The 25,304-nt window shown below is 40.7% G+C and overlaps 2 protein-coding genes across 4 annotated transcripts; one reads left to right on the top strand and one right to left on the bottom strand.

Moving 5' to 3' along the window:
* Positions 1 to 1,171: 1,171 nt before the first annotated feature.
* Positions 1,172 to 24,719, bottom strand: SDF4 (stromal cell derived factor 4). 3 transcript variants are annotated; one of them, XM_084494982.1, is made up of 7 exons: positions 24,583 to 24,719; positions 14,540 to 14,906; positions 7,441 to 7,577; positions 6,840 to 6,953; positions 4,110 to 4,268; positions 2,969 to 3,144; positions 1,172 to 1,942 (listed from the first exon to the last, which is right to left on the bottom strand). In XM_084494982.1, the coding sequence occupies exons 2-7, from the start codon at positions 14,845 to 14,847 to the stop codon at positions 1,766 to 1,768; spliced, it is 1,071 nt and encodes a 356-aa protein (XP_084351108.1). In that variant the 5' UTR covers positions 14,848 to 14,906; positions 24,583 to 24,719; the 3' UTR covers positions 1,172 to 1,765. The 3 variants fall into 3 exon arrangements, with proteins under 3 accessions (XP_084351108.1, XP_084351109.1, XP_084351110.1); XM_084494983.1 differs by lacking the exon at positions 24,583 to 24,719 and adding an exon at positions 16,228 to 16,384; XM_084494984.1 differs by lacking the exon at positions 24,583 to 24,719 and adding an exon at positions 15,782 to 15,931.
* B3GALT6 (beta-1,3-galactosyltransferase 6) lies at positions 16,474 to 19,970 on the top strand. The gene has a single exon (XM_084494985.1). The coding sequence runs from the start codon at positions 16,753 to 16,755 to the stop codon at positions 17,797 to 17,799; it is 1,047 nt and encodes a 348-aa protein (XP_084351111.1). The 5' UTR covers positions 16,474 to 16,752; the 3' UTR covers positions 17,800 to 19,970.
* Positions 24,720 to 25,304: the final 585 nt, after the last annotated feature.

Below are 25,304 nucleotides of genomic sequence, written 5' to 3'. Positions count from 1 at the left end.
TTTTTTTTCCCCATTCACTAAAAAACCTAAAATCAGCAACATTTCCAAAGCACAAAGAAAATTATTTATATGCATATCAAAAGACTCTGATACAAGCCATTTAACAACAAAAAAGTAAAAAGTCAAAGTGAATACTGGAACCGAAAGACAGCCATACTTATATTTACATTATATTAAGGGAATAAATTTAATCAAACATAATATCTATCTTGGATTTTTCAGGCAACCCCTCAAAAAGAGGGGTTATTACAGTAAAGACAGAACTAGAGAAAAAAAAGGTTTTTTTTTCTGTTTAGACAGTGAATATGACCTTTGCGTTGCTTGATGCTTTCAGATACTACCCAAAAATAGACTGATCAAAAAGCTTCTCAAATGCTGACTGCACGTTGCTCTAACAAAGGCAATTCAAAAAGCGAAGCCTGTATTTCCCCCTGCCTTACCATTCAGCATCAATGAAGAATTTTTTGAAAGAAAATCTGCACAGAAACAAGTAACTATACCAGTTTCAACAGTAAACTGTAGTTAAGTAGGAATCATACATCTAGGTGAACCCCATTGTTCTGTGCAGCATCTGAAGTCTACAGAGAAACCTTCCCCATTGTCTCATTGTGAAATCTTATTTTTTTTTTTTTTCCTTTTTTAAGACCTAAGCAATCTCAAGTCTTCCACATTCACAGTGCAGTTACAAATCCTATCACCAGCTTTCTTTTTAAAGTAGATGTGGACGAGTTTCTCTGTAGTATTTAAAATAAGTTCTTCCCCACAGCTCTTAAAAAACATTCAATGATGGAAGGAGAACTTGTATTATTTTCCCAGCAACGCATAGCTGGGTTGAGATGCCTTACGAATAAAAATGAAAGATTAGCCAAATTATCACAGCTGAATTAGGAATCTCAGGAACATGACTATCATCTTTTTTCTCCTGACTCTTAAATACATGTAACAGTTACTGGAGATAGGTAAGAGAACAGCACTTATTGGATATAGCAAGTTAATTACAGTGTTAAGCAAAGTAAAATCCAGTAAGAACTGAATTCCTGAGACAAACAATGACAAAAACCAAGGAACCCACTGATACTGAACACAAACCATTAAATGTATATTGACTACACAAAGCAGTGGGACAGTAGAAGAACTAAGCATGACTGGAAAAAACAACACACACAGCAAGAACAGTCCAGGCAGCAGCAACCTGATCCAATTTACTGATTTTCGTAACTAAAACATTCTGAAATGAATATGACCATAAACAAAATACAAATGTAAAATTTGTTGAGCAAAACAAAAGTATTTCCAATCAGTCTATGTATGGATATCCTCATGGGGCCAGAACACACGTATCTGAACCGCAATCCCCTTTACAAAAGCCAACATCTTTCAGTGTTACTTGTGATTTCCATGGATCAGCAGCTATGAGGGCAACAAGAAAAGTTAAATATTTAAGATACCTCCACCAAATACAATTAGCAAAAAGCAGCTGAAACTTCAGCTGGATTAACTGTACAAAACAGGGTGAACCAACATAGTCCAGTACCTGCCTCATTATTTGATCAACTTTTTTTCTTTTTAAACATATTGAAGGCAAAGCTGTAGATCTTCTATATGGACGGAAGTTTTTTTTTTAGTCTAGTACAACACACTGTACGCATATAACACAGATAGCAGCAAGGAAATTTTCTGTCCGTTTGTGAGTGTTGGTTTTTGTTCCTTTATTTTTATTTTGAAAGCAGGAAAGTGCTTCAGAACTCTGGAAAAGCGAGCAGGGTCAGAACTCCTCATGGACGTTACGTGCATAGTCCATAAGTTTGCTGCCTGTGAAGTATTCACTGTATTTTAGGATCTCCTCCAGCTCTAAGTGGTGGTTTTGATTTTCATCTGCTACTGCTATCATTTGCTTTGCTTCATTTAGGGCATTGTATTCATTCATAGGATCCATATATTCCTAGGACAAGAAAATCAGTCATTTTCAGTAACCAAGAAAACATTTCCACACACCAGGATTATCAACCCTGGCTTCTTGTAAACTTCAACAAAAACTTCAACAATTGTGAGAACAACATAAAACACCCTAAAGCAAATGTAAGTCATAAAAAAGAGCATTAGAACATCTTTGTTTCAGACTTACATTCACCTCCTGGCTATTTTTCCATTCACTGCTTCCTTGTCCATTCTAAGAAATACAAATTTTCTCAGTTCATGCCAGTACCCACAAATATTTTTGACATTTTGGTTGCAAAATAAACCCACCATCAAATCCAGTAATTTGTGAAGAAATATAAATTCAGAATTAAAATCAGTACAGTGTCTTTCTGTATCTCCTACATTTATTGTTTTTGGACATAATCTTTTTGGAGGATGTTCATTTGAGAACTTTCTTGTTCCGTTTTAAACTACCCAGGTTGAAGTCTCAAAAATTAAGCATTAAATCCTTCCTTCCGCAAACAAAAGCCTGAAAAGGCTACAATCTACAAACCACACTTAAAAAAGTTACAAAAAACACTTGGAAAGATAGAGCTCTCTGCTATTTTCTAAGCTACTGGGGCCCCAAGGTTTGTTCATTTTGCCTGTTTGACTTTTTTTTTTTTTTTTTAATGAATACACAGTTTGCCAATTACTTGTTTTGTACGTGGAAGTATGACTCATTGTCCCATTCACCACAAATTTCATTAGGTGCACTGACTTGCTTTCATGCACTACATATCCATGCAAGTGTCTGTGTGACAAAAAACCCTAACAGCATACCTATGAATAATAGTTACGCTAGGAAAACTCCCCCTTCTCCGAGAAAGAGCAGTACAACAGCCTACTCCAAGCACTGATGCACAATACTATAATCCAAAACAGTACACACATCCTGTACTGTTCATTCAAATATTTCTGAGCTTCATAATCTCTAAAGCAGTCTCAGTCTTGTATTTAAAAACCACCTATTGACTTCAAGAACTCGAACTGTTTGATGGAGACTCACCTCCAGCTCCTCCATTGTGACAATACCATCATGGTTTGCATCAATAACCTCCTCAAACTCCTTTCTTCTGTCTTTTACCCAATCATCATCAATGTCTTGAGCTTGCTGGTTCTCTACAGTACCAACAGGCAATGAAATGAACTCTGAAAGGGTAAGCTTCTTATCTCCGTCTTGATCTACAACAGAAGTACATGGAAACTGAAAAGTATTTGCTTAATGTCCATAAAAATGAGATATTCCTTCACGTCAGAGTTGTCTGCTGGGCCTGAAAGATACACCAGCTGACAGGCTGGGCATTTATTTTATTGATGTTGCTGTGTTATTTTTTTCCACCCTGTATCTGCTGCAACTGAAAGTTTCTGACAGCTGTGTGCAGTCTCTTCTTATATCAGCATATCAAGTAAATTAATATTCATAAACGACCGTGCACTGGAATTGTTTTGTCTGTGCACACGACACTTAAACATCACTGGAAACTCTGGAAACTCTTCATATTTATTAAGCCAACTACTAGCAAAGTTGAAGTTCACTTTTTTTTTTTTTTTTTTTTTTGAGGTGTTCTAGCAGTTCCAAATATGCATAACTATTCACTCACCAGGAAAAAACATTTGTTGACAGTACTCAGGAATATTTAAAAAAATATTTTTTTCTTAGAAACCTCAACTATTTCCGTTTTCCTAAGTGTATGTCAATTCTTACATGGTTGCTACACTGCAGAAGTACAAAGCAATTAGTGCCTCATTAAACATTCATATAAATATATTTTAGAGTATTTTAATATTCAACCCTTTTCTACTATTGCTAAGAGACCCTATGATGCAGCAGCACTTGAGTGTGAAGCTGGGGCAGCTGATCAGCTCTGTAAGAAGTACTCAGAATACCTTCATAACATATAATGCTGTGCTGCTCCTTAACAGACTAAATTTAGTCTTGAACAATGCACAGACAACCTCATTGATATACCAATATTTGTGCTAACAGCATGTTTTTCTTAACACGTCATACTGGAATGTGTAAAACAGCAAACAAGACATGCCAAAATTTCAGATAGAGCCACGGCAGTACAATAATCTCACATTCACCCAACAAAACAGTTTGCAAGTAAACAACTCTGAAGAAAACATCTTTTAAAATGGCATACCCAGATCTCGGATGATTTCTTTGACCATGAACTTCAGCATTCCCCTACTATGCTCTGGGTGAAGAAAGGACAAGAATTCTTCTTCATTCAACAACATATCAGGAGGTGGGTTGTCAGCTTGGTACCACCGATCCTTCAGGTTATCTAAAACTTCCTGTGCTAGAAATTTAAGATTAAAACCGTTATGTTTAAGGTTGACAGTTTTAAAAAATATACCTACCCCTAGTCAATTGTTTAAACAAGGATGACCTAAGAACCAGTTATTATACAGTTAACCTTCTAGGGAAAGAGGGTGCTAAAGGGAAACAAAACACAATTAGTTTGGAAAAGTTAGTGCTGCAACACTAGGAAAGATCCTTTAACCAAATCACTGAGCTGAAATTAGGAGATGAAAATATTTAGCTACACCTGGATCAAAATTTCAATGTAAGAAGTGAATAGGGACACTGTAAGAAGACTTCTGCACTGTCCTTGCTCCTCCTTTTTTCTTTTACCCTGTCAAAGGCTCAGAATCCAAAATAATCTCCCCCCCAGAAAGCCTATATCCTTTGGCTCAGAAGCAGCATCCAGTATTTCAGCCTGAAAAATTGTTTTTTTGCAACTATGAGAGACCTAAGAAGGTAGCGCTACAAAAGAGAACTCGGAAACGTTAAGTACACACCAAGAAATGTATTTTAGTTTCCAGTCACTTCAGGATATGAGTACTTATTACTCCTTTTAGTTATCTTGTCTGTCCCGAAAACTGATTGCATTTTGATACAGACCTAAACCATACATGTTTTAATTGTTACTATGATAAAGAAATCTTTGTGCTACAAAAAAGAAATGGAAGTCTAAGCACACGTATGAACAAACAGCAGCAGCAGAAATCACTTTACATTTCCACCTATTTCATCTTACATCATGTCAACAAGCACTTTCTAAGTGAGTTTTTTCCTAAGCTCAACCGAGAATCATAATTTGAAGATGAGTTTCCGCTAAAACTATGCCACTGACTTGTTGAAAAACCACCCTACAACACACAGCATGAACAGGACATGCAACCAGTGGTCCTGAACATAACCAAACAGGAAAAAAATACCTGTACAGAGCATTCTTTTTCTGGTGTAGGCATTTTCTAAATGACAAACTGGAAGAAAAATACAAGTCTGTGGCACACCCTATCTGCAAAATACACTACCAAACATGAATATGAAGTATTTGCATTTCACAAGTTTTAAAAACGCTCTGAAAGACTACAGTCATTGCGCAATGAAGTGTCTTGAATATCACCAGCATGCTTTTGGTTGCATAAGAAAAAGCAGCAGCAATGGCTGTACCTCAATTTTTGAAATTGTAGCTGCAATTAAGATTTAAGTCTTCATTGAATGTTTTTCTTTTTTTGGTGAAGAATAAAGAAATCCTTCGGAGTCTTAATATGAACCTGAAGGTACATTTGTGAATGTTTTAATTCTTTAAAACACCAGTTAGAATAATCAAATCATGGTGTAGCCAATCCCAAATATTATAAAACAAAAGACAGCCTCCCTTTTGCTGCTTTTTAGTCCTAAACAAAGCTCAAGTATCAGTCATCAGTTCAAAACTGGGTTATCTGCCTAAGGTAAATATAAAATTGTGTCCCCAGTTTTGGCTTGGCTTTCAAACTGTAGCATGCTAGAGAACATTACCTGCTTCTCCCTAAAACTCAGAACGTCTTACATTCCACACGTTCAGTTATTTTCTATTATGCAGCCAATTAAACAAAAACCAAAAAGCTTTTGCACAACAGTGGCGTATGAAAATGAGTTTTGCCTGTCATCCTCAGGAAGCGGTAGATAACTCATTTGGTTTTCCCAAACAAGGCTTGGTACCTAGGTAGAGGAGTTATGCACATGCTTTCCTTATTCAGCAAATCTTTTATCTGATGAGCATTCCTGTAAACTGTAGTTAACCACACTGCCATAAAACATGCTGCACAGGTGTTTTCCCCGCCATAAAATTCAAAAGGCCCATTTGCATTGTAGTTGCTTTTTGATGAATGGAAAATATAACATAACCCATTTTTAAATGACTAATTCCTGCAAGGAAAGACTAAGGCTTCATGTTCTACTTAACAGTAAGCCTAAGTACTTTTAGATGGGTAATGGGGGGAAGATTACTCTGTTAAGCGTTACCGTGTTCATAACAAGTCAAATTTAAATGAAAGTTTCAAAAGTAATAAGGAAGAAATGATTAATCTCACTAACCTAAAGATTCTCTCAATAGAGAACTTAGATGAAACACGAAACAATTGTTAGGCAACCTGCTATTTTCTAGCATTCTTCACAGTGCCTGAGCACACACCTATTTAACCACAACACGGTTTGATAGTACACATGCCCCTCCTCAATCTCAGAAATCAAGTACACCCAGCTTCCTCTCATTCAGAGCAACCGGGGACGTGGTACCCCAGTTAACAAGAGAATGGGCCACAGATAACACAGGTTAACACATTTTAGCAGAGCATTAAACACAAGTCAGAGTAACAAAAAGGGAACAAAGATTTTTAGTATAAATACCTCTATCCAGAGTGTTGGAACTGCAGAATTGAGTTAAAATTGAGTATTTCTGTCTTATGACTTACACGTTCTATATTTGCATAGAGGCAGCAGAACAGCTAAAACATTCATCTCGCATTAAGAACAGTTTTAATATTCAGAATTTAGGAAAGTAAAAGAAAAACATAATTCACGAACAACTGTCTCCACTTACTTTCTTCATCTATTTTCAGCTCTTCGTTGTTTCTGATCTTCTCTGCAATCTCTTTTTCGTTAAATCCCTTACTTGCCAAGAATTTGATTTTGTATTCATCCCAGGACACATGGCCTGTAAGAGAGAACCTACCCTCAGACACAACATTATAGTTAAATGGTAAACTTTTGGTCTCATCTCTTAAAATGGCACGTGCTAAAATCTTTTGGTTCAGCACTATAACCACTACACTAAGCTTTATGAACGGCAACATGACAGCTGTCACCCAATTCACTTTCATGTTTCCTTATAGCAGATAAGCCTTGTGAAAATAACCTATTTATGTCACGATCCTCACCTCATCCCTGGCAGAGCCAATTAGGATTTCCTATGAATTCAAGAGAAATAAGATCGCAGTCAGAGAACTACGGTGTTGACAAACACATTACTTCTTTGCTCTATTGTCTTCTGTACGGATCAAAACCCTTGAGAGGTGAAGGATTACATGCAGTCCAAAGCAACTAGGATTTTAGCACAGCACATCAAACGAGCAGTCTGTCAGTTTGCCAGCTAGCAGCTGAATTGGATGTCATCAGGAGATGGAGGAAACATTCTGTCTTACCATCACCATCAGGGTCCACAGCCCGGAAATGCATTTTATTCTCCTCCACAGCTTCCTGGAAATGTTCATCCGTCTTTTCCATGATCCAGCGCTGCATCTCTTTAGCACCTATCTTTTTATCATTATTTATATCCACCCTATGGAGGAATAGAAGACAAGGATGGTTTTTTGTTTGTTTGATTTGGGGGAGCATTTGTAGATTCTAAACAAATCATTCAACAATAACAAACCTAGGTGGCTTTAAAAAGTAGTATATTTATAAGCACGTCTGAGAAGTTGTAGAGTCTTTGAACTATAAACAAGCAGCAAGTTAACAAATGGTTTCATAATTAAACACAGATGACTGTATAGACTCTGGACTTAAGCATGCATGGTAGAAAGTTTCCTTGTTTTTCACACCCATCTGTCTCAAATCAGGAACATCGAGGTAACTACCTAGTTCAAAAACATCCAGCCCTACTTCACTTTGCTGTACGTTAACTCATTTTGGTATTCTATTCATGAACACATTTTTAAAGTAGAGAAAACTACAAAGACATTGCTCATTGCATACTAGCTCACTTCCTAATGGGTCAGAACTGTCAACGGCCAGCTGCAGCTGACTGTCACTACTTGGACAAATTTCTTCCCTAACATTCTCCCAAACCAGTAAGTCCCTCTCAATTTACGTTTTTCCCTTGATTTTTCAAGATCTCTGATGTTTACTGATAAGCTGCCTCTCTGTGTGTGCCTAGCTCACATTACAATTGTTGCAAACATCAAAAACAATGAAAATATAAGGTGAATATCCTCAGTGCAAGGACTTTCAAACTACTTAATACTATTACTTGTAAGCAAGGGAGGGGAGCGGAAATCAAGCTTCCTCTACGATCCCTTGATCTCTGGTAATACACTACAGGTGATAGATTTTAATTCTTAAAAGAGCACATTTAGTTGTTCCCATTATTTTTACAGTGACTAGGCTATGTTTTATCAAAATATATGCCTGCACACAGTGCTTTTGAGCTACACTTATGTACTTGTTGGGAAACACTTGTATACTTTTTCTGTCTCACTGGCTAAATTGTCAGCAGATGTCCAATCTCCACTGCTCTCATTCACGTACTACCAATACTGCTTTATCAAGACAGACAGACTGCCAAACAAGCATTTCCATTAATGCTTATTTCATAAAAAGAATATAAAAGTCACAATTGAAAAAATACAAACAACAAAAAATAGTAATAACCTGCCACCCTAAGAGTTTTTTAACATATATTTACTAAAGATATAACAAGATTTAAAAATGAAAAGACAGCAGTAACATGTAATAGGCAAGATTATATTTAAAAACACACCACCAAGCATTCTTGTTCAATTTAAAAAAACAACCTGACTTTATCTGTTTGAATCAGTCTTAGCACTACTGAAGTGTTGTCATTGAAAGTCAAGTTATTAAATGTGATTTGCATTTAAATGTCAGCTAAATGTTAAAAGCTGAAGACAAATAACAACCCTAGCGTTTGATCGTCTAAAATACAGAACTATAAGTGCAGTGCTGGTGTTTTTAAAAAACTGTAACCACATCTTTCTACATATATATGCATGCACTGACTCAGCGTTAACAACTTTTCAGTAAACAACAGCAAAACCAGTAAAACGGTCACATTCCACTCCTGCCACCTTGCACTTAGCAGGTAAATAGATGGGGGTTTTGAAATGCAGTAGGTACTACCAAAAAGGAGAAAACAAAAGCCTTTTTCCTCCCGTCAACATTTTACATTCTAATTTCTTTAGATGTAAGCTATCAAACTGACTACTTCCAAACTGTACTTTCCATTTAAATCGCATTGTAACTAAGGAGGTAACAAACATCCCATTCATTGCTCCTCTAGGTCATGAATGTACACCTGTGTTCTGCTACCATAGTTCACAAGAAGTCTCCAGTGACTCAGATTTTCAAGAACAAACAGCCATCCCTTACAGCGAGGTAAAATCTATTCAGTGCCCACAAACAGCACTGCTGCTTTTGAGAGGAGCATTTACAGTCATGTGAAATATGAGGTATGGTCCTGTAGCAAGCTTACATCTAAGGGAATAAAAAAAAAAGATTGTCCATGTTTCCTCAGGTAACCATCTCACTCAGAACAGGCTACTGAAAACATTTCCACTTATAATGAAGAGCTTAGATAATTGTGTTGCCAAACAACCAAATGCCACTAATTCATGGAGAACCAATTCAATATCAAGCTGATGGGAACCACTTCTCTGAAGCAGACATGCCTGCGCACTCCAAAGATATTAGTAAATATTAGTATGTTCTTATGGAGTCCTTAAAAAATTGCCAAAGAACAAGAACTGGCAAGAAATGATTTACGCTAAAACAATCTGAATCCAAGCAAGATTATCAGCACAGATAACTTTGCTCAAATCTTCCTCAGTAATCTGTGTCGAGAAGTTTTGTGACAACTTCAACACATCATGATACTGCAGCTCCAAAAATAATATTGATTGTACTTTTTCTAGCATTATCCAGTTCTCAGCTAGAGCGTGCCATCTCTAATTGGTAGAGACTTAGGTCTGTAGCATACTATTTCCTGACTTGACAGAAAAAGTTCCTATACAGCAGGGACTACGGTTAGCACAACTCTCAATTCAGAAATGAAGACTACAGAAGGAAATTTACCTTGTTCATCTGTCTCTTCCCAAAGAAAGTAACAGATAAACTGCATCCCAAATAGTTTATGCAGTGTGATAACTACCATTAATCTTAATATATTTCAGTAATATGTGTATCAGAAATAACAGATTCTAATCATTCTAAATTAAAGGTTAACATACCTGTGACTATTCAAACTATTTTTTATTATCTATTCACAGGCTAAATGGTGACTTGTTTCTTACCCTAAGGTGTTGTGAGTATTCCACTTGATAGGATAATTGTAAAACTTTCCTTAACAAAAGCCCTGTGATAATGGCTGTATTGAAGATAGATGTTAAGCCTGGAAGAACAGCTTTTAAACATTTCAACCCTGTTTCTCAACCACAAGCCACTAAAAATCAGACTTCTGTGGCCATCTTTCAAAAGGCCTGGAAGTGTTACCAATAAACAGCTGGCCACTCGGATTTTTCAGATTCATGTTTTCAGGTACCTGAATGACAACACTGCAATGTTGCTTGATGTACTGTGTGCGCGCCTGTAAGGTGGCAGTGTTCTTACCTAAAGGACTACAGATAAAAGATTTCCTTGATCACTGAGTACTTACAACTTCAGAGTTGGTTTCTGATTCATTCAAGAAAAGCAGATACAGAAAATAATTTTTAAAACCAGAATTCAAAGCAAGGCATTACTTAAATCATAGGAGATACACAGAAGTTATCGGTTGAGTTTTTGATTGTATGCGTTAGGAAAATACAAATCAAGGTATTCACATTACTCTCTCTTAACTGAACAACGTAAATCCAAGATCTATCCTGGATATTCCAGAACAAGAAAGCTTAAAACATCCCTTTCTCCCCTTTTTTATTCTACCTGCTTATTGTCCAACATCAGCCGGCATTAGCACCATCTTTCCATCACAGATGGGAGGCAGACCAGTAGAAATGAGAGCTCTGTTAAGCTGTGAGATGAACCTGAAACTAAGAAAGGGGGCATGGGGAAGAGGGATATGGTTTTGGCAAGATCTGTTCTGTATGTGCGCTATGAACACAAGCAAAATGTCACAGCTGTGAATTTCAAGAGAGCTATACTTAGAGGCATTGTGGGTTTCAGAAGGAGTTTTGCTTTAGCAAAAGGATAAATCCATTAATTTTAAACAAGGAAAATTAAATTAGAAAATATCTGTGCATGGTATAGTTGACTGAAGGTGTAGCTAAGGCTCTGATCCGACAAATTCACAGTAAGGCACTTGGCTAACACAAAGATTTTTGTTCTTAAACCACAACTAGGGCTGCCTGTAAGTCACTGAAAACATCAGCAAAATGCAAATCCTAGAAGGGTACTCAACTCTCAAACTCACAAAGAGAACTCAATCACCACAAACATCCTGACAGAAAGCCACATACGTCACATTACTGAACAGAACTGATGAATCTATCAGTCTGAATTGAAGTACTTAGTACAGAAGAGACGTGACTCAATTTACCAGACAACTTTCCCTTAAACCTCACCAAGACTGAGTTCTAGTACCAGTGCCGTCGATTTAGTGAAATCAACATCACCATAACTACAGTCAATTGCTTTCAACATCCTTCCTCCTCCTTCCCTCCCATCAACACCCACCTACACATGCCAAACTACAGCACAGAAGAGAATCATCTATAGATGCACAGCTAATTTAACCCCCTCCTTTTAAAAATCCCAGTTCAGATACGGATGAAAGAGAAGCATGTCACTTCACACCTTCTCACAGATTTGCTTTGCCCGAAGGTACCTGACCACTTACCCTTGGCTAAGGCTAGAAAGATGCACCCAGGATTTCTGCACCATGCCCCAGTTTCACGGGATGAAGTGGAAATACAGACTGACTTTCAGCAGACAAGCAAGGCCAGTAAAGGGCAACGAAAGAAACTGAAATACAGAATTCTGAAACGCCACTTGCTCTTTCAGTCACACGTAAGAGCTAGAAAAACATCATTCAGGAAGCTTTTCCTCCACGTTTCACCTTTATTTTCACTAACTCCTTAGACAAGGGGTTATGCTTTGAACTGAGTACTTTATAGCATCCTGACACGCCACAGAACCTCAGCTTTCATTAACAAAAAACGGTGCAGGCTTTTTTTATGCCTTGAAAGAAAATACTTTCGCAGTATCTGGACACCTGTGAGATACTAGCTTTTGTCAGAAGCTCGTAGTATTTCTCTCTTCACTCAGCCTTTAAGAGAATGTCCAGGAAACAAGCAAGCTCCTCGGAATGCATTTAGGCTTTTCTAATGGGATCATCTAATAGAATGCAATTTTAAATATCTGACTGAAGTTGATCTCTAATCCGATTGCTTTAAGCTGCCTAAATCAACCTCTTTCATAACAAACAGGCAGCAACGAACAGTTTGTGATTGTGCACGAGATAGATTAACCACCAAATCAATGTTTCCACTGAACATGTATACAGCAATAAAGAAAATGTAATCTTCTCACCACAATCTTCATATTTACATTTAGATGGATTAACTCGCACCAAACTGCTTTGGTAGACAATTAAGGCCAGTACAGAGTGACTACAGGAACTGAAACAGAATTGTAAACTGCCACTTGTTCCTTCAGTCCCACGTAAGAGCTACTTGTGCATCCTACCAGTGAAGTCAGTGGTCTGAATATCGACGCAGTAAGTAATAGTAATCTAAATGTAGAAGGAATTCTGGTTGTCCTGTTGGCTTTAGCTGTCTTTAATCAAGAGAACACCAAAAAAATTTAAAAAAATCTGTGTTATTATTGGTACCTTTTCCCCTGCTAATGAAAAGTCAGCAAAAAAAAAAAAAAAAAAGCTTTGCTAAGCCTTCTCACTTCATCTCACATAAACGCACGTCCCCACACCATCAGTAACAGCACCAGTGCAATCGAAGCTGTTCTCATCAAATTAATCCTCAATGGCAAAAATGCAAATAAAGCCAACTCCGCCATCTAGTGTCTACCAGTACACCTTGGTTTTGGTTTCTGTTACGTTTACTGACGTCCAATTAATTACCTACTGAAATTGCATTAGCTGACACAAACCTTTCCTAACACAAGTGTTTTATAAAAGGAAAAGTTTTAATGCCTAAAATATTTTACACCAAATAAACAGCTATATGGAGTTATCAAAAATGCTACAAAAAATTGAACCTTTTTATTCTCATGTCAACTTCTGAGTTCTTGATATACGCAGTTAGACAATTATTTTTAACCCTGTGTATTTCCAGACACTCAAATTTTAAATACTTAGCACCCAGCAGAATGTTTTATGAACAGAAAGCAATTGTTAGTTTGTTTATTGCCATCTTACACCTTTGTCTCTCTGTCTCTTTTCCCCTTTTGGCTTCCCCACTGCATCTTTTTCAGTGTTTTGTGGCTTCTGCAAATTACTGCAGAGGAGAAGAGAAATAAAAACAAAATCCAAAGGGAATATAAGCCCAAATGAGAAAAAAGAAACTTCGAATGGCAACTGACCCCAAACTTACAGCAAAGCAATAAAGCTTCGTGATGGAACAAAATCCTACTTCTCCAGTTAATTGCGTAGGCATCCTACCAGTCAGGAAACCCTAATCTACTAATTCTAATCTAAACTACAAACATGATTTCACTCTTCACAGGTTCACTGAGGTGGGAACCTAGGTGTGGTGGTTTGTGGTTTCACCCTGCTGGGCAGTTGAACTTCACCAGAACTGCTCTCTCACTCCCCCTCTTCTCAAAAGAAGTGGGGAGGAGAAGAAAATATGCTGGAAAAAAAAAAAAAGGCTCAGAGGTTGAGATAAGGACACATGGGGTCCCTCCCACGGGATGCCATCCTTCCCAAACTGCTCCTGTGAGGGCTCTCTATGGGCCACAGCCTCCTCCATGCCACATCCACCTCCTCCACAGGCTGCAGCGTGGAGATCTGCTCCATGGGGGACCCATGGGTGCAGGGGGACAGCCTGCTCCACCAGGGGCCTCTCCACAGGCCGCAGAGGAACTGCTGCTGCATGCCTGGAGCACCTCCAGCCTCCTGCTGCACTCACCTTGGGGTAAATCTGCTCTCCCAGAGGCACAACAGTTGCTCATGGCTCATCTCTGGCCAGCAGCAGGTCCCTTTTGCAGCCAGCTCCTCTCTGACACAGAGCAGAGCCCAGCAGCTGCCCACAAAGACCACCCCTGCAGCCCCCCACTACCAAAAACCTTGCCACATAAACCCAATACACTAGAAAAAAAAGTAATGTTACTTTTTCTGACAATCCTGAATACTGACTGCAACTCTCAACATGTTCTTGCTTCTAAAAATACTTGAGACAGCCACGTTACAATCTTAATAAGGCAAGCACACTGCCCACAGAACGATGCTTCCCCCATTACCATTTTTTTTTTTTTAGTATGAAATCAAAAATTCACTAATTTTACTCCAAAGATCGGAAAAAGGCTGCACTTTTCTTGGCAGCGTGCACAACTTACTTTGAAAAGATGGCCATGAGCTTCTTCCTGTTTTTTCTGGGTTCTGAATCTTCCTCAAACTCTTCCATCTCTTTTCCCAGAAAAACTTCCTGATGAAATTCTTTGTTAAGATGTCCATCCATCTCCATTTTGACCCCGTTCAAGTGATCGGGGGGCAAGATCTCATTCTCATCTTTACTGTCAGCTGCCTTTTCTTTGAGGGCTGAGTTGTTTGCAGGCCTTGCATAAACATCCATTAGAAGAAACACAAACAGAAGGGACAAATACAGAGATCCCAAACTGCAGAGGAAGGCCTGTCTTGACATCATTTTTTCCTTTTTTACTCCAGATACTGGCCAATTAAATTATTGTGAATGGATTAAATGACCTACAAACAGAAAGGGAAGAGCATAAACAAAAGCAGAACTGTAAAGTGTTACATCATTAATAAAGTCTCCTAAAATTCTGATGAAGCTACGTAAACACGGGTATTCACAGAGAAAGAATAAAAATTCACATTAAAATGTATACAACAAGAAATTGATCTTGTTTTTTTTTTTTTTTTTTTTTTTTGACTTTGCACAGCTTTAACCTCTATTAGAAGACTTTAGAAGGTAACATCCTGTAAGCAGCCTAGCTCTGCTCTGAAAACCATTTTCAGGCATTGGCACAGGTGGTGACCGGAGGCCTAAAACCCAAGCACTTAGCAAGGGGCCAGCTCAGAGCACGAACCACCCACCTGTCTGTGTGGGGAGCCGCAGCCTGACTGTGGCAACACCCCTACCCCTGTCAAGCGGCAGAAACGGGCACAGCAGCACAGCAAACCTTTAGAAAGGCTGAACGACATCAAGCCGTTTGGGGGGAGAAATGACCGAGGGGTGACAACTCCACTGCATGAAGACTGGATGATTTTAGAGGTCCTTTCTAACCCTTCTATGATTCTAGGGGTAGCTGGGAACAGGGAGCAGCTGGAAAAACACCACGGGGGCAGGAAAAGCACCACCGGGGCCCCCTTTTCACGACCTGCTTGCTGCTGGGGGACGAACCTCCCCCACCTCCAAGCTCCCAGGCCTCAGGGGAAGGCAGAAGAACCCCGGCCCGGCGTTGGGGAGCACAAAACCCCCACAGAGCTGCGGGACAGGAGGGCGCCGAGCACCCCCCCCCACCTCACGAGGCCCCCTCACGACTGGGCCGGGGCTGTAGGGAGACCCCCGGCGGCCTCACCACCCTCATCCCGCGGAGCCCAGCCCGCAGCCCCGGTACCTGTGCGGGCTGCGGTTGCTCCTCATTCCCGACCTGGCTCCTCGGAGCCCTCCCCGGCTCCCTGCGGCCCCCCCCGGGCCCGCTCCCACCCCGCGGCCCCTGGCGGAGAGAGGCGAGCGGGCCGGACGAGCGCCGCGGCGGAAGTGCGTCATGCGCACGGCGTGCGTGGCGAAGGCGGAGCAGCCATCTTGGAGTAGGGCAGGAAGAAACCCTCGCCCCCCCCGCCGCCATTTCCCCTCAGGACCAAGCCCCCCCCGCTGCTGAACATTAATGTGGGGCAGCGAGCGTAGCTCCTCATTCACTTCTATTTCCCTTAATTAATAATTAGTAATTAATAATAGATTTTCCCCTCCGAGCGTGAACGATTTTTTTTTTAAACACTAATTCCTTGCCAGCTGCTTTATCCTGGCCACGGCAACACCCCTAGCTTTGTTCTCGTCGTTCACCTTCTGTTCAGGAAGCGTTAAAACAATGCCTTTTGTACCGACTTCCCGGCGCCGCCTGCCCCGGCCCTGAACACCTCAGCGCCTCCTGCCTCTCCGTGCCCGCACCCAAAATGGCGACGCCCCGGCCTCGCCTGCCCTGCTGCAAGATGGCGGCCGCAAGATGGCGTCCGCGGGAAGATGGCGGTCGCAAGATGGCGGCCGCCGGGCGCCGTGAGGCGGCGTAGGCGCGGCTCCGCCTCCCGCCCCGGCCTCCACACGGCAGGCGGCGAGCGGAGCGGAGCGGAGGGTGCTGCCCACACCGGGGGCTCAGCAGGTAGGCAGGGCCGGGGCAGCTCCTCCCCGGAGGAGAGAAGGGGAAGAAGACAAAAAAAAAAAAAATAATAATAAAGAGGCAGGAAGGAGCCATGAAGCCACCTCCGAGGGCAGGCGAGGCGCGCTGAGGGCTCCCGGAGGAAAGCTGTCCTCTCCCGGACAAGAGACGGGGACGGAGGAGAGCTTCGGCCGGGGTCTGCTCACCCCAGCGCCATGAAGCTGCTGCGCCTGCTGTGCCGCCACAAAACGGCCCTGGGCCTGGGCGGCCTCTCGCTCTTCGCCGTGGTCCTGCTCTACCTGGCCAAGTGCACCTCTGAGGGGCTGCGGCCGCTGCCAGCCCCCCTGGGGCTCCCCCACAACCAGCCTCCGCCACCTCGGGGGGTGAGGGGGGCACAGCCACCCGCAGCCCCGCCACCACCACCGCCGTCCCCTCAGGAGACAGCATTTTTGGCTGTGCTCATCACCAGCGGGCCCAAGTACACCGAGCGCCGCAGCATCATCCGCAGCACGTGGCTGTCAGCAGCTGGCCGCCCTCCTCACGACGACGTCTGGAGCCGCTTCGTCATCGGCACCGGCGGGCTTGGGGCTGAGGAGCTTCATAGCCTGGAGCTGGAGCAAAGCCGTCACAAGGACCTCCTGCTTCTGCCAGAGCTGCGGGATTCCTACGAGAACCTGACTGCTAAAGTCCTGGCCATGTACGTCTGGCTGGATCTGCACCTTGACTTCCAGTTTGCCCTGAAGGCCGACGATGATACCTTTGTACGCTTGGATGTACTTGTGGAAGAGCTGAGAGCCAAGGAGCCGCGCCGCCTCTACTGGGGCTTCTTTTCCGGCCGGGGTCGGGTGAAATCTGGTGGCAAGTGGAAAGAGAGTGCCTGGGTGCTCTGTGACTACTATCTACCATATGCCCTGGGTGGTGGTTATGTGCTTTCTGCAGACCTGGTGCATTATTTGCGTCTCAGTAGAGACTACCTGAACATGTGGCAGAGCGAAGATGTCTCCCTGGGGGTTTGGCTGGCTCCCATTGACGTGAAGAGAGTGCACGACCCTCGTTTTGACACTGAGTATAAGTCACGGGGTTGCAACAATAAGTACATAGTAACGCATAAGCAAAGCATCGAGGACATGCTGGAAAAGCACCAAACCCTGGCTAAAGAAGGGAAGCTCTGTAAGGAGGAGGTTAAGCTCAGGCTTTCCTACATGTATGACTGGGGAGTGCCACCTTCACAGTGTTGCCAAAGGAAGGATGGCATCCCATGAAAAGTCTGAGGAAATAAAAAGCAGATTGTTAACGGACTCTGAGCTTGGTTACCATTACATGGGGAGAACCCCAGTAACTAGGGCTTAAAAATTATTGAAAAGATTTTGCACGATTCATTATGTCACTATCAATGAAACCCTGAAATTCTGAGAGCTACTGATGTGGCATGATGTAAAAACGTTTGTAAAACAGAAGTGGCAAAAACCTGGAAAGGCTTGTATTACAGGATTGAAGGCAAATAATAGATTGCAAAATATGGATAATACAGAAAATTGGGGGTAACTAACTTGGATCAAAAGCTGCTGGAAGATTTTTACATTCGAACGTATATTTGCTAAAGATCATGACAGGCCTGCACATTATCTGTAAGATTGTGAAACTAACATCTGCTATTTATTTCTTGGCAAGAAACAAGTGTCAGTTTGGCAAGGTTTGAAGATTCTAATGGGGCCGCAAATCAGTTGCTGTTGCCAGTGGGAACAGGTGGCTGGTTATTGACAAGCATTGAAGTAAAGAGAACAATTTTGCATCAGATATTCACAGTAGGGGAGGGAGAAAGTCAGGTCTTTGGAGAGTGCTCTGATTTACAAGAATGGAATTGTTAGACTGTAACTTGTCTCTAAGCTTTCTGTTGCTTTAAGGACATCATGTACATAAATTATCTGGCAGCTACAGAGTAAGTCTGTATTTAAAAAGGTGGATGAGTTATGGTTTTTGGCAGATAAGAGCAAATCATTTTTGGCCAAATAGTTACACTACAAAGCTAGCCTTCAGTTGTTAGGCATAGGTGTTGTTCTTAGCTTTTTGTCCAGACACATTGTGTGTGAAGAAACATTCCTCCCAACAGTAAGTAATCCTATAGACTACTACACAGTCAGATGTCATAGGCTTCAGATTTACATTTTGATTACTTCTGTAAAATGTAAATTAGCAGGATTCGATTGGTGGAGAGTATTTAAAATTCAAGCAAGATTGCCCCAAAATGTCTAGCACAGATAAGAAAGTAAACTCAATATGTGGTGAAGAGAGAAGTAGGTCACCCTGATTATCATTTAAAGGAAGGGTGATTTTACCCCCTCCATCCCTCCCCCCAAATTTAAGACAACTCTTGTGTTTGAAGACAACCTTTTCTCCTGTTTTAAGAGCTGCATGGCACTCTAAGGAGAGTGATTTCCCAGCAGTGACATTCTCTCCTTTTCCCCAGTAGTACCTCATAGTAGAGCAAAGAATATTACAGAAGGTCTAAGTAATTGCTCAAATGATATGTCAGTAAATGGGATTATTCCCTTCAGTTCTGTCTACACTTCAAATAATTCTAGTGCTGACAGAATTGTCATCATCAGGTACGGTATTGAACAGTAAATGCAGACAGGATGTTTTTGGCTGTAGAACAGATCACTCATACAATTTCATTATCTTATTTACCCTCAAACTTTTAGGTGAGCCTGTAATTCAAACACTTGCATGGCAGATACTCTAATACACAGATTTTTTTTTCCAGTATTAGTACAGAGCTACTAAGTGCCAATACCCTTTGTCAGCTACAAATCTTTCCCAGTACAACCAGAGATTTTACTTTTATGCCTGGACGTATGTTCTTAATGATCAGTTTTACTGTTGCACACTGCACTTTCATACGACTTCTACCATTCCCTCATCTGCCTTGGCAGGAGCCTCTTCTCACCTGCAGGAAGGCACAAATGGAAAAAAAATGGTGCCAGTATCTCTAGTTTTGCTTTCTAAATGAGCAAGTTAGTAGTTAATACCAAAGGAATCAAGTATGTTATTTTGTTCTTCTCTTGTTTTGATTGAATTATTGAAGATTAAGAAGAGTCTTTTGCCAAGGATGATAATTCTCCATTTTGAAAACCTGAATCCTTGACTTCATTCCAAAACAAATTACGGTACTGAAAATAAGTTATTTTAGCATGTGTCCATTCTAATGCATGTCCATGTATTGGCAGATAGGCAGATGTGCTTTTCAGCAAGGTGTATCATTCCGAAACAAGGATTTCATACTTGCAAGATTACAGGAGATTTAAATTGATTTTTGCATTTTAAAAATATCTACTTGTTAGTTGGGGTAAACTAGTATTGTGTGTATATATGTGATTAAATGCTTGTAATGTGAGTATTTATAAATATTGAAAATGTATTATGTATAGGAAAAGGTAGTTAAGTGTCATATTTTAAATTTGTTTAAGGAAGTACTTTAACGTCCATGAGAATTGCGTATCAAGCAGTGCTTGAATCTGTTGGCATGTGAGCCATTATTTAAAGTACTGGGATCCAAAGTGCAGGTGAAAAGTCTGCTGCGTGTCTCTCAGCCTAGCGAGAGTGCTGCTCATCTGTTCCTACCAGTCTCCGTGTTCACAGGAGGTGTTTACATTGCTGGCTGTGACTCCCCTTACCTGCCCCCCAACAATTTCCACAGGGGTCAATTTTTAATGAAGGAGAAGCGCTGGATCTCCATTCGATCTTTGGCCCATGGAGAACATGATGCATACAAACACTTATTGAAATTCTCCTGAGTTGTTTCTTACACAGGTGTCAGGAAGAAGCACCTGGCTCAGTACATCTCTCAACAGCAGCACAGCCCTTTGCCTGCCGAGGTGCTCTGCCTGCACACTTGCAAGATGAAGCTGAGGAATGATGGTGACCACTCTTACATACTTGATATCACCCCTCTTATATACCTGATATCCGTGTCTAACACAACTTCATTATACCCTTTCCTCTTTAAGGTTGCTCATGTTTTGTTCTAGCTGCAAAACAAAATAACGTGGCAAACTTGGGAGATTCTTGTCTTTTTGGTGTATGGTTTTTAGTTTTCTTAGTAGACACCCATACTGCAAATATATTGCATAGATGCTAATCCCAATTAACTGGAAAATTCCACAAAAATAAAATCTCAATTTAAAAACAAGGAAAACCAAACTTATAATACTATTCCTGTAGCTGAACACTTTCTTTCCTGAATGTCTCGCTTTGTTCACGTGAAGTCAGCTCAAATACAGCTCCTACATGTCCTACTTTTGACAAACAGTGGATTTTCTGTAGTTGAAATACCTCATTTTGAGCATTTGAATTTGTATTCCATATCTGTTAACGGTAGTGTTCTAGGGGGCAGGGATCTCTATTCAGTGTTAGCTTTGTAGATTTTATTAAAAGCCCAGCAGCATGGGAAGGTGATTAAGATTTGCATTTCTATTAATTTCTGTTCAGCTCCAGCATCAGAGTTGAAGTATGTTCTCGGTATCGCTGTATGCTTGACAAACTGTCACCAAATACTGCTCTGTATTTAATTTAGATCACACTGCCTGCAAGACTCCGATCTGTTGCTACACATACCTGTGCAAGAAATGCTTTTACCCTGGAACTGGACCTGCTTTATGCCGACATAATATGCCAGTTACAACTTTCTAATACAGACTATTTAGGTAATGTCTACTAAAACACAGAAATGTGTCAGTCTGTTACTTATAAGCTATGTGAAGCTGAAGGATACTACTTAAGTGTGCCTTTATGAAACAGAATAAACATGGGATACTGTGCTGAGTATATTTTAAACAATTGAATGAAAATGCACTTTTTTTTTTGCAGCTACATAACTTTGCCATTTGGGGGTAGGGTGTGGCACTGTTTATTTGCTCAGCATTTATATAGGGAGTAAACTGCTAGAAACCTGAAGCTGTCTGTGACGATGAAAACATTTGGTAATTGTGTAAGTATATTGTATAGGTATTTATGTCTTTCCACATATGCCATTATTGGCCAAAGGATCTGTGTGCTGATTTTTAATAAAAAAAAAAAGACTTTTTGCTGTAGAGGTGATTGCTTGTTCTGTTTAAGATAAGTGTGTTTTTATTATGCCACTGTGTGAAAGACACTAAGCAAACTTTATGAATACAATGCTCTCTTCATTCTAGTTGTACATTGATGGTAATACACTGGACATGACAAACTGCAGTGCAGTCAGAAAAAGGTTTTTCCAGCTAAGAATGGCTTGATCCTATTCTTAGCTAAGAAATCGTCCAAGCAGTTAGGCATCAGGAAACACCACTGCCTGTGGTCCTGTTTTATGTTAAATAAACAATAAACAAAGCCACAAGCCCAAACAAAACTAGCAACACTAATAAACAACTGAAAAGTATTTTCAATATAAGATTTGTTTAAGTAATTTCAACACTTCAAGCAGTTTAAGTAGCACTAACTTCTGATCAATTAGCTAGTCCGTTTGAATGTATTCCCACTTTTTTCTGCCAAAGCCTTGGAAGCAGACTTTGGGCTCTAGCCCAGAGAAACACCTGGTTTTAGCTAAGTAAAGCGACCTAGCTGAGCTCAGAAGGACAAGATGACTGAGTAAGATGTATTTTAATCAGGAGTGTCCTGGTTCTCACTAGAAGTTCTTCAGTTTACTATTTTTTTTTTTTTTTTTGAGGTATTTGCAATCAAGTACATTCTGAGCAGACAGTGATTTTCCATTTGAGACTATAATCTTAAGAGATGACACCCTGTAGCATGTTACAATACAAAGAAAAGTTGCTTTCTGGCTATATGCAAGACAGTGAAAAAGCTGAAGGATTTAATGTAGTTGATACTGGCACGTGCAACTAAAGAAACAACTCAAATTCATTGGTTCTGCTCTAACTATGGGAGGGATACTGGTCTAGTATCTAGTAGATTCCCTTCTCTGCATGCTGGCAATTATTTCAGACAAGTCAATGGGAGAGCTGCTTCATTCTGGCTTGTCGTACACCTTGGCTTCCCCTTTTTTCTGGGCTAGCACAGTAAAATTGTCCCATCCTGCATCGAATCAGATGCAGCAACATTTCAAAGGCCCTGACCCCAGTAATGCTGCTTTCTCCTCCCAATTTAATCTGTGCGCAGCTTTGAATTCACAAGACAAACTAGGGTTTAATCTACATTTGGACAAAAAGCAATTTACATATCAGCAAGAAGGGATAATGAAACTTGACTTAGTATTGCACACTGCTCAGACCCAGCAAACCACTGCAGCCACAAAGTGCCCAAAATGACTCTCAGCTGAAACTAAAATAAATAAATCATGGAAAAAATCTTATTCCTCTACCTCAGAGGTTTCTCAATCACAAAAAGAAAGAAAACAGAGCACAGTACTGATAGAGACATTCCTAATGGAAGTCAAGTTGTGCTCAGCCCTGCGGTGCCAGCATGCTCTGTGGAGAAGGCAGCACAACGCCCTTCATCCTTGCTTCACCACTGCGCTGAGAAGCACGGAAAACATACTTCAGAAACACAACAGAGAGCTCATGTCACCAGTAGCCCTGCTGCTGCTTCTCAGGTAGCAAACACAGCCACATCAGTGCAAGAAGAGGGAAGCCAGCTTTTGATCTCAACTCAGGGTCAGGGCACATATGTTTGTTCTCCTCTTCTGTGCTATTTATTCAGCCCACTTGGTGCCTGAAGTCATAGAAAATGAATGATCCTTGATTATCAGTCTCTAACAATTCCTAAAAGTTACTGAGGAAACCAAGATCAAGTGGATTGAACCGTTAATTTCTTAAAAAACTAAGTCTGCTGGGAGGCACCATGAATTATGTAGTATTTGCTCTACTCAGGACCTAGCCACCCTGCCTTTAAAGCATTGTCTCTGGGACACAGCAAGATCTCATAGCTCAAAGTCTTGTTTCAAACTCAGTCATCCAATTCCAAAGAAAGCTAGCTCAGAAATTATTCCAAGGCCAAACAACCTAAAGTAAATAAAGGCACAACTGCAAAGCCTTAAAGCTAAGATGAGGAGTTACTTTGCTGCATGATGTTAGATGTTTTAGTTCCAACACAAGCGATCAAATTGCTGTTGAAGTGAACATAAGGAAGAGAAGACTGACAAATAATGCAAGTCAAGGGAACTAATTCAAAACAGACTGCCCAGGTCATCAACCAAACAAGATATATGTTAGGATTTCTGCCAATAACCAAGAAAGTTGCCTAAATATAGAATATATGGATTCCAGAAAAACACAGAGACAATCAGAGTCCAAGGACACACAGGGTTTCATTTCCACAAGGAAAACAAGCCAGCCCAGGGGTGAGGTGACTTGTCCCAGACCACACAGGAGGCCTGCAACAGATTAGGAACTAGAAACTGGTCGCTGGGGCTGTCGGCCTCGTGGTTTGTCCTGAATGCTGCTGCCTTTGCCTTACTGAAGGGAAGGCTGACCAAATCTTACACACAAGAAGCTAGTCATAAGTTCTTCCTTTCTAAAGGAAACTTGCCAGAACCCTACAAATGCATCAGATGTCCATCGTGCTTGTGCCAGCAGAGCCAAGCCATTTAACCCTGGCTTGTTTTTGTGGTCAAGCTTGGTTTCCATCAATGACTTCCCCTGTGGATATCTAGGCACACACAGCAGATTACTAATGAGTTGCAGTGGGGGCTGTCAGCCCCTACACCTAAAAAATTAGCCCTTCAGGTGGCTTTTTGTCAAGTGCTGGGGTTGTTCACCCCAAAGCAGATGCTCACGTAGCAGGATAGAAGCAAACAAGATAGGCTGAGTTTGCCATGGCAGCTGAAACTCTGCAGTTAATGCACAACACCAAACATTCAAAACATAATTTCAGAGAAGTACACAAGATTTTTCTCACAACATAGGACTCCAGAATAGGTAAACAACACACTATGGCTCCTCTGAATCCAAGCCCACCCTCTTTCACTAGAGCAACATTACTCTCTAGAGGGTTGCTGCCTGAAGACCATCAGCCTGCCCACCACAACAATCCTTTCTATTTTTCTACCTTACCTTTTTTCAGCAGGCCTTACAAATCAGAAGCCATTTAACCCCATGCTGTCCCCACAAGATGATGCCTATTATCACCACTAAATAAATAAACAAAGAAAAAACAAAAGAAACAAAACAACACCAGCAAAAACCCACAGGCCTCTTCTGGTTGCTTTTAAAAAGGCTGGTTGGCCCTCACATTATTTCTGACAGCTGGGAAGCAATTAACGAGCTACAGATGAGGATTAGACCCAACTATTTTAAAGGGACATCCCCAGGTGGATATTGTCCATTTTTCTCTGACATAATTGAATGTGTATTCTGATTGCTTTTAAATACTTTTTCACTAAACCTAAGATATTTCACAAATATGTAATGGACCTGCTTCTTTTTGCATTTTTGCCACGCACAAAAAAAAAAAAAAAAAAAAAAGCTTTCCCATTTTTCGTAACTTAAAATAATTGTCAAATTTGTTATTGAGTCAGAACCTTGAAGAAACATCTATTTGAAATTCCTTGGTTCTGATGCTTACTTGCCCTACACAGTTTAGTCACTAGATGTCACCACGTGCCTTCAGAGCAGAAAATTGGATGGGTTCCTCAGTTAAAAAAAAATAAATAAATAAAACAGAAACAAAGCAGGAGCCTAAGCTGTGTGGAAGGGCAGTTGTTTGTGACTAAAGCCTAGCTATGTTCTCTTGTATCTGCTGTTTAACACAGGCTCAAATGGATGACTGGGGAGAA

Source organism: Aythya ferina (genome assembly GCF_964211825.1).
Source record: "Aythya ferina genome assembly, chromosome: 21".
Lineage (NCBI taxonomy): Eukaryota > Metazoa > Chordata > Aves > Anseriformes > Anatidae > Aythya > Aythya ferina.
The sequence above is the reverse complement of the archived record's forward strand: the minus strand, read 5'-3'. Positions and strand labels throughout refer to the sequence as shown.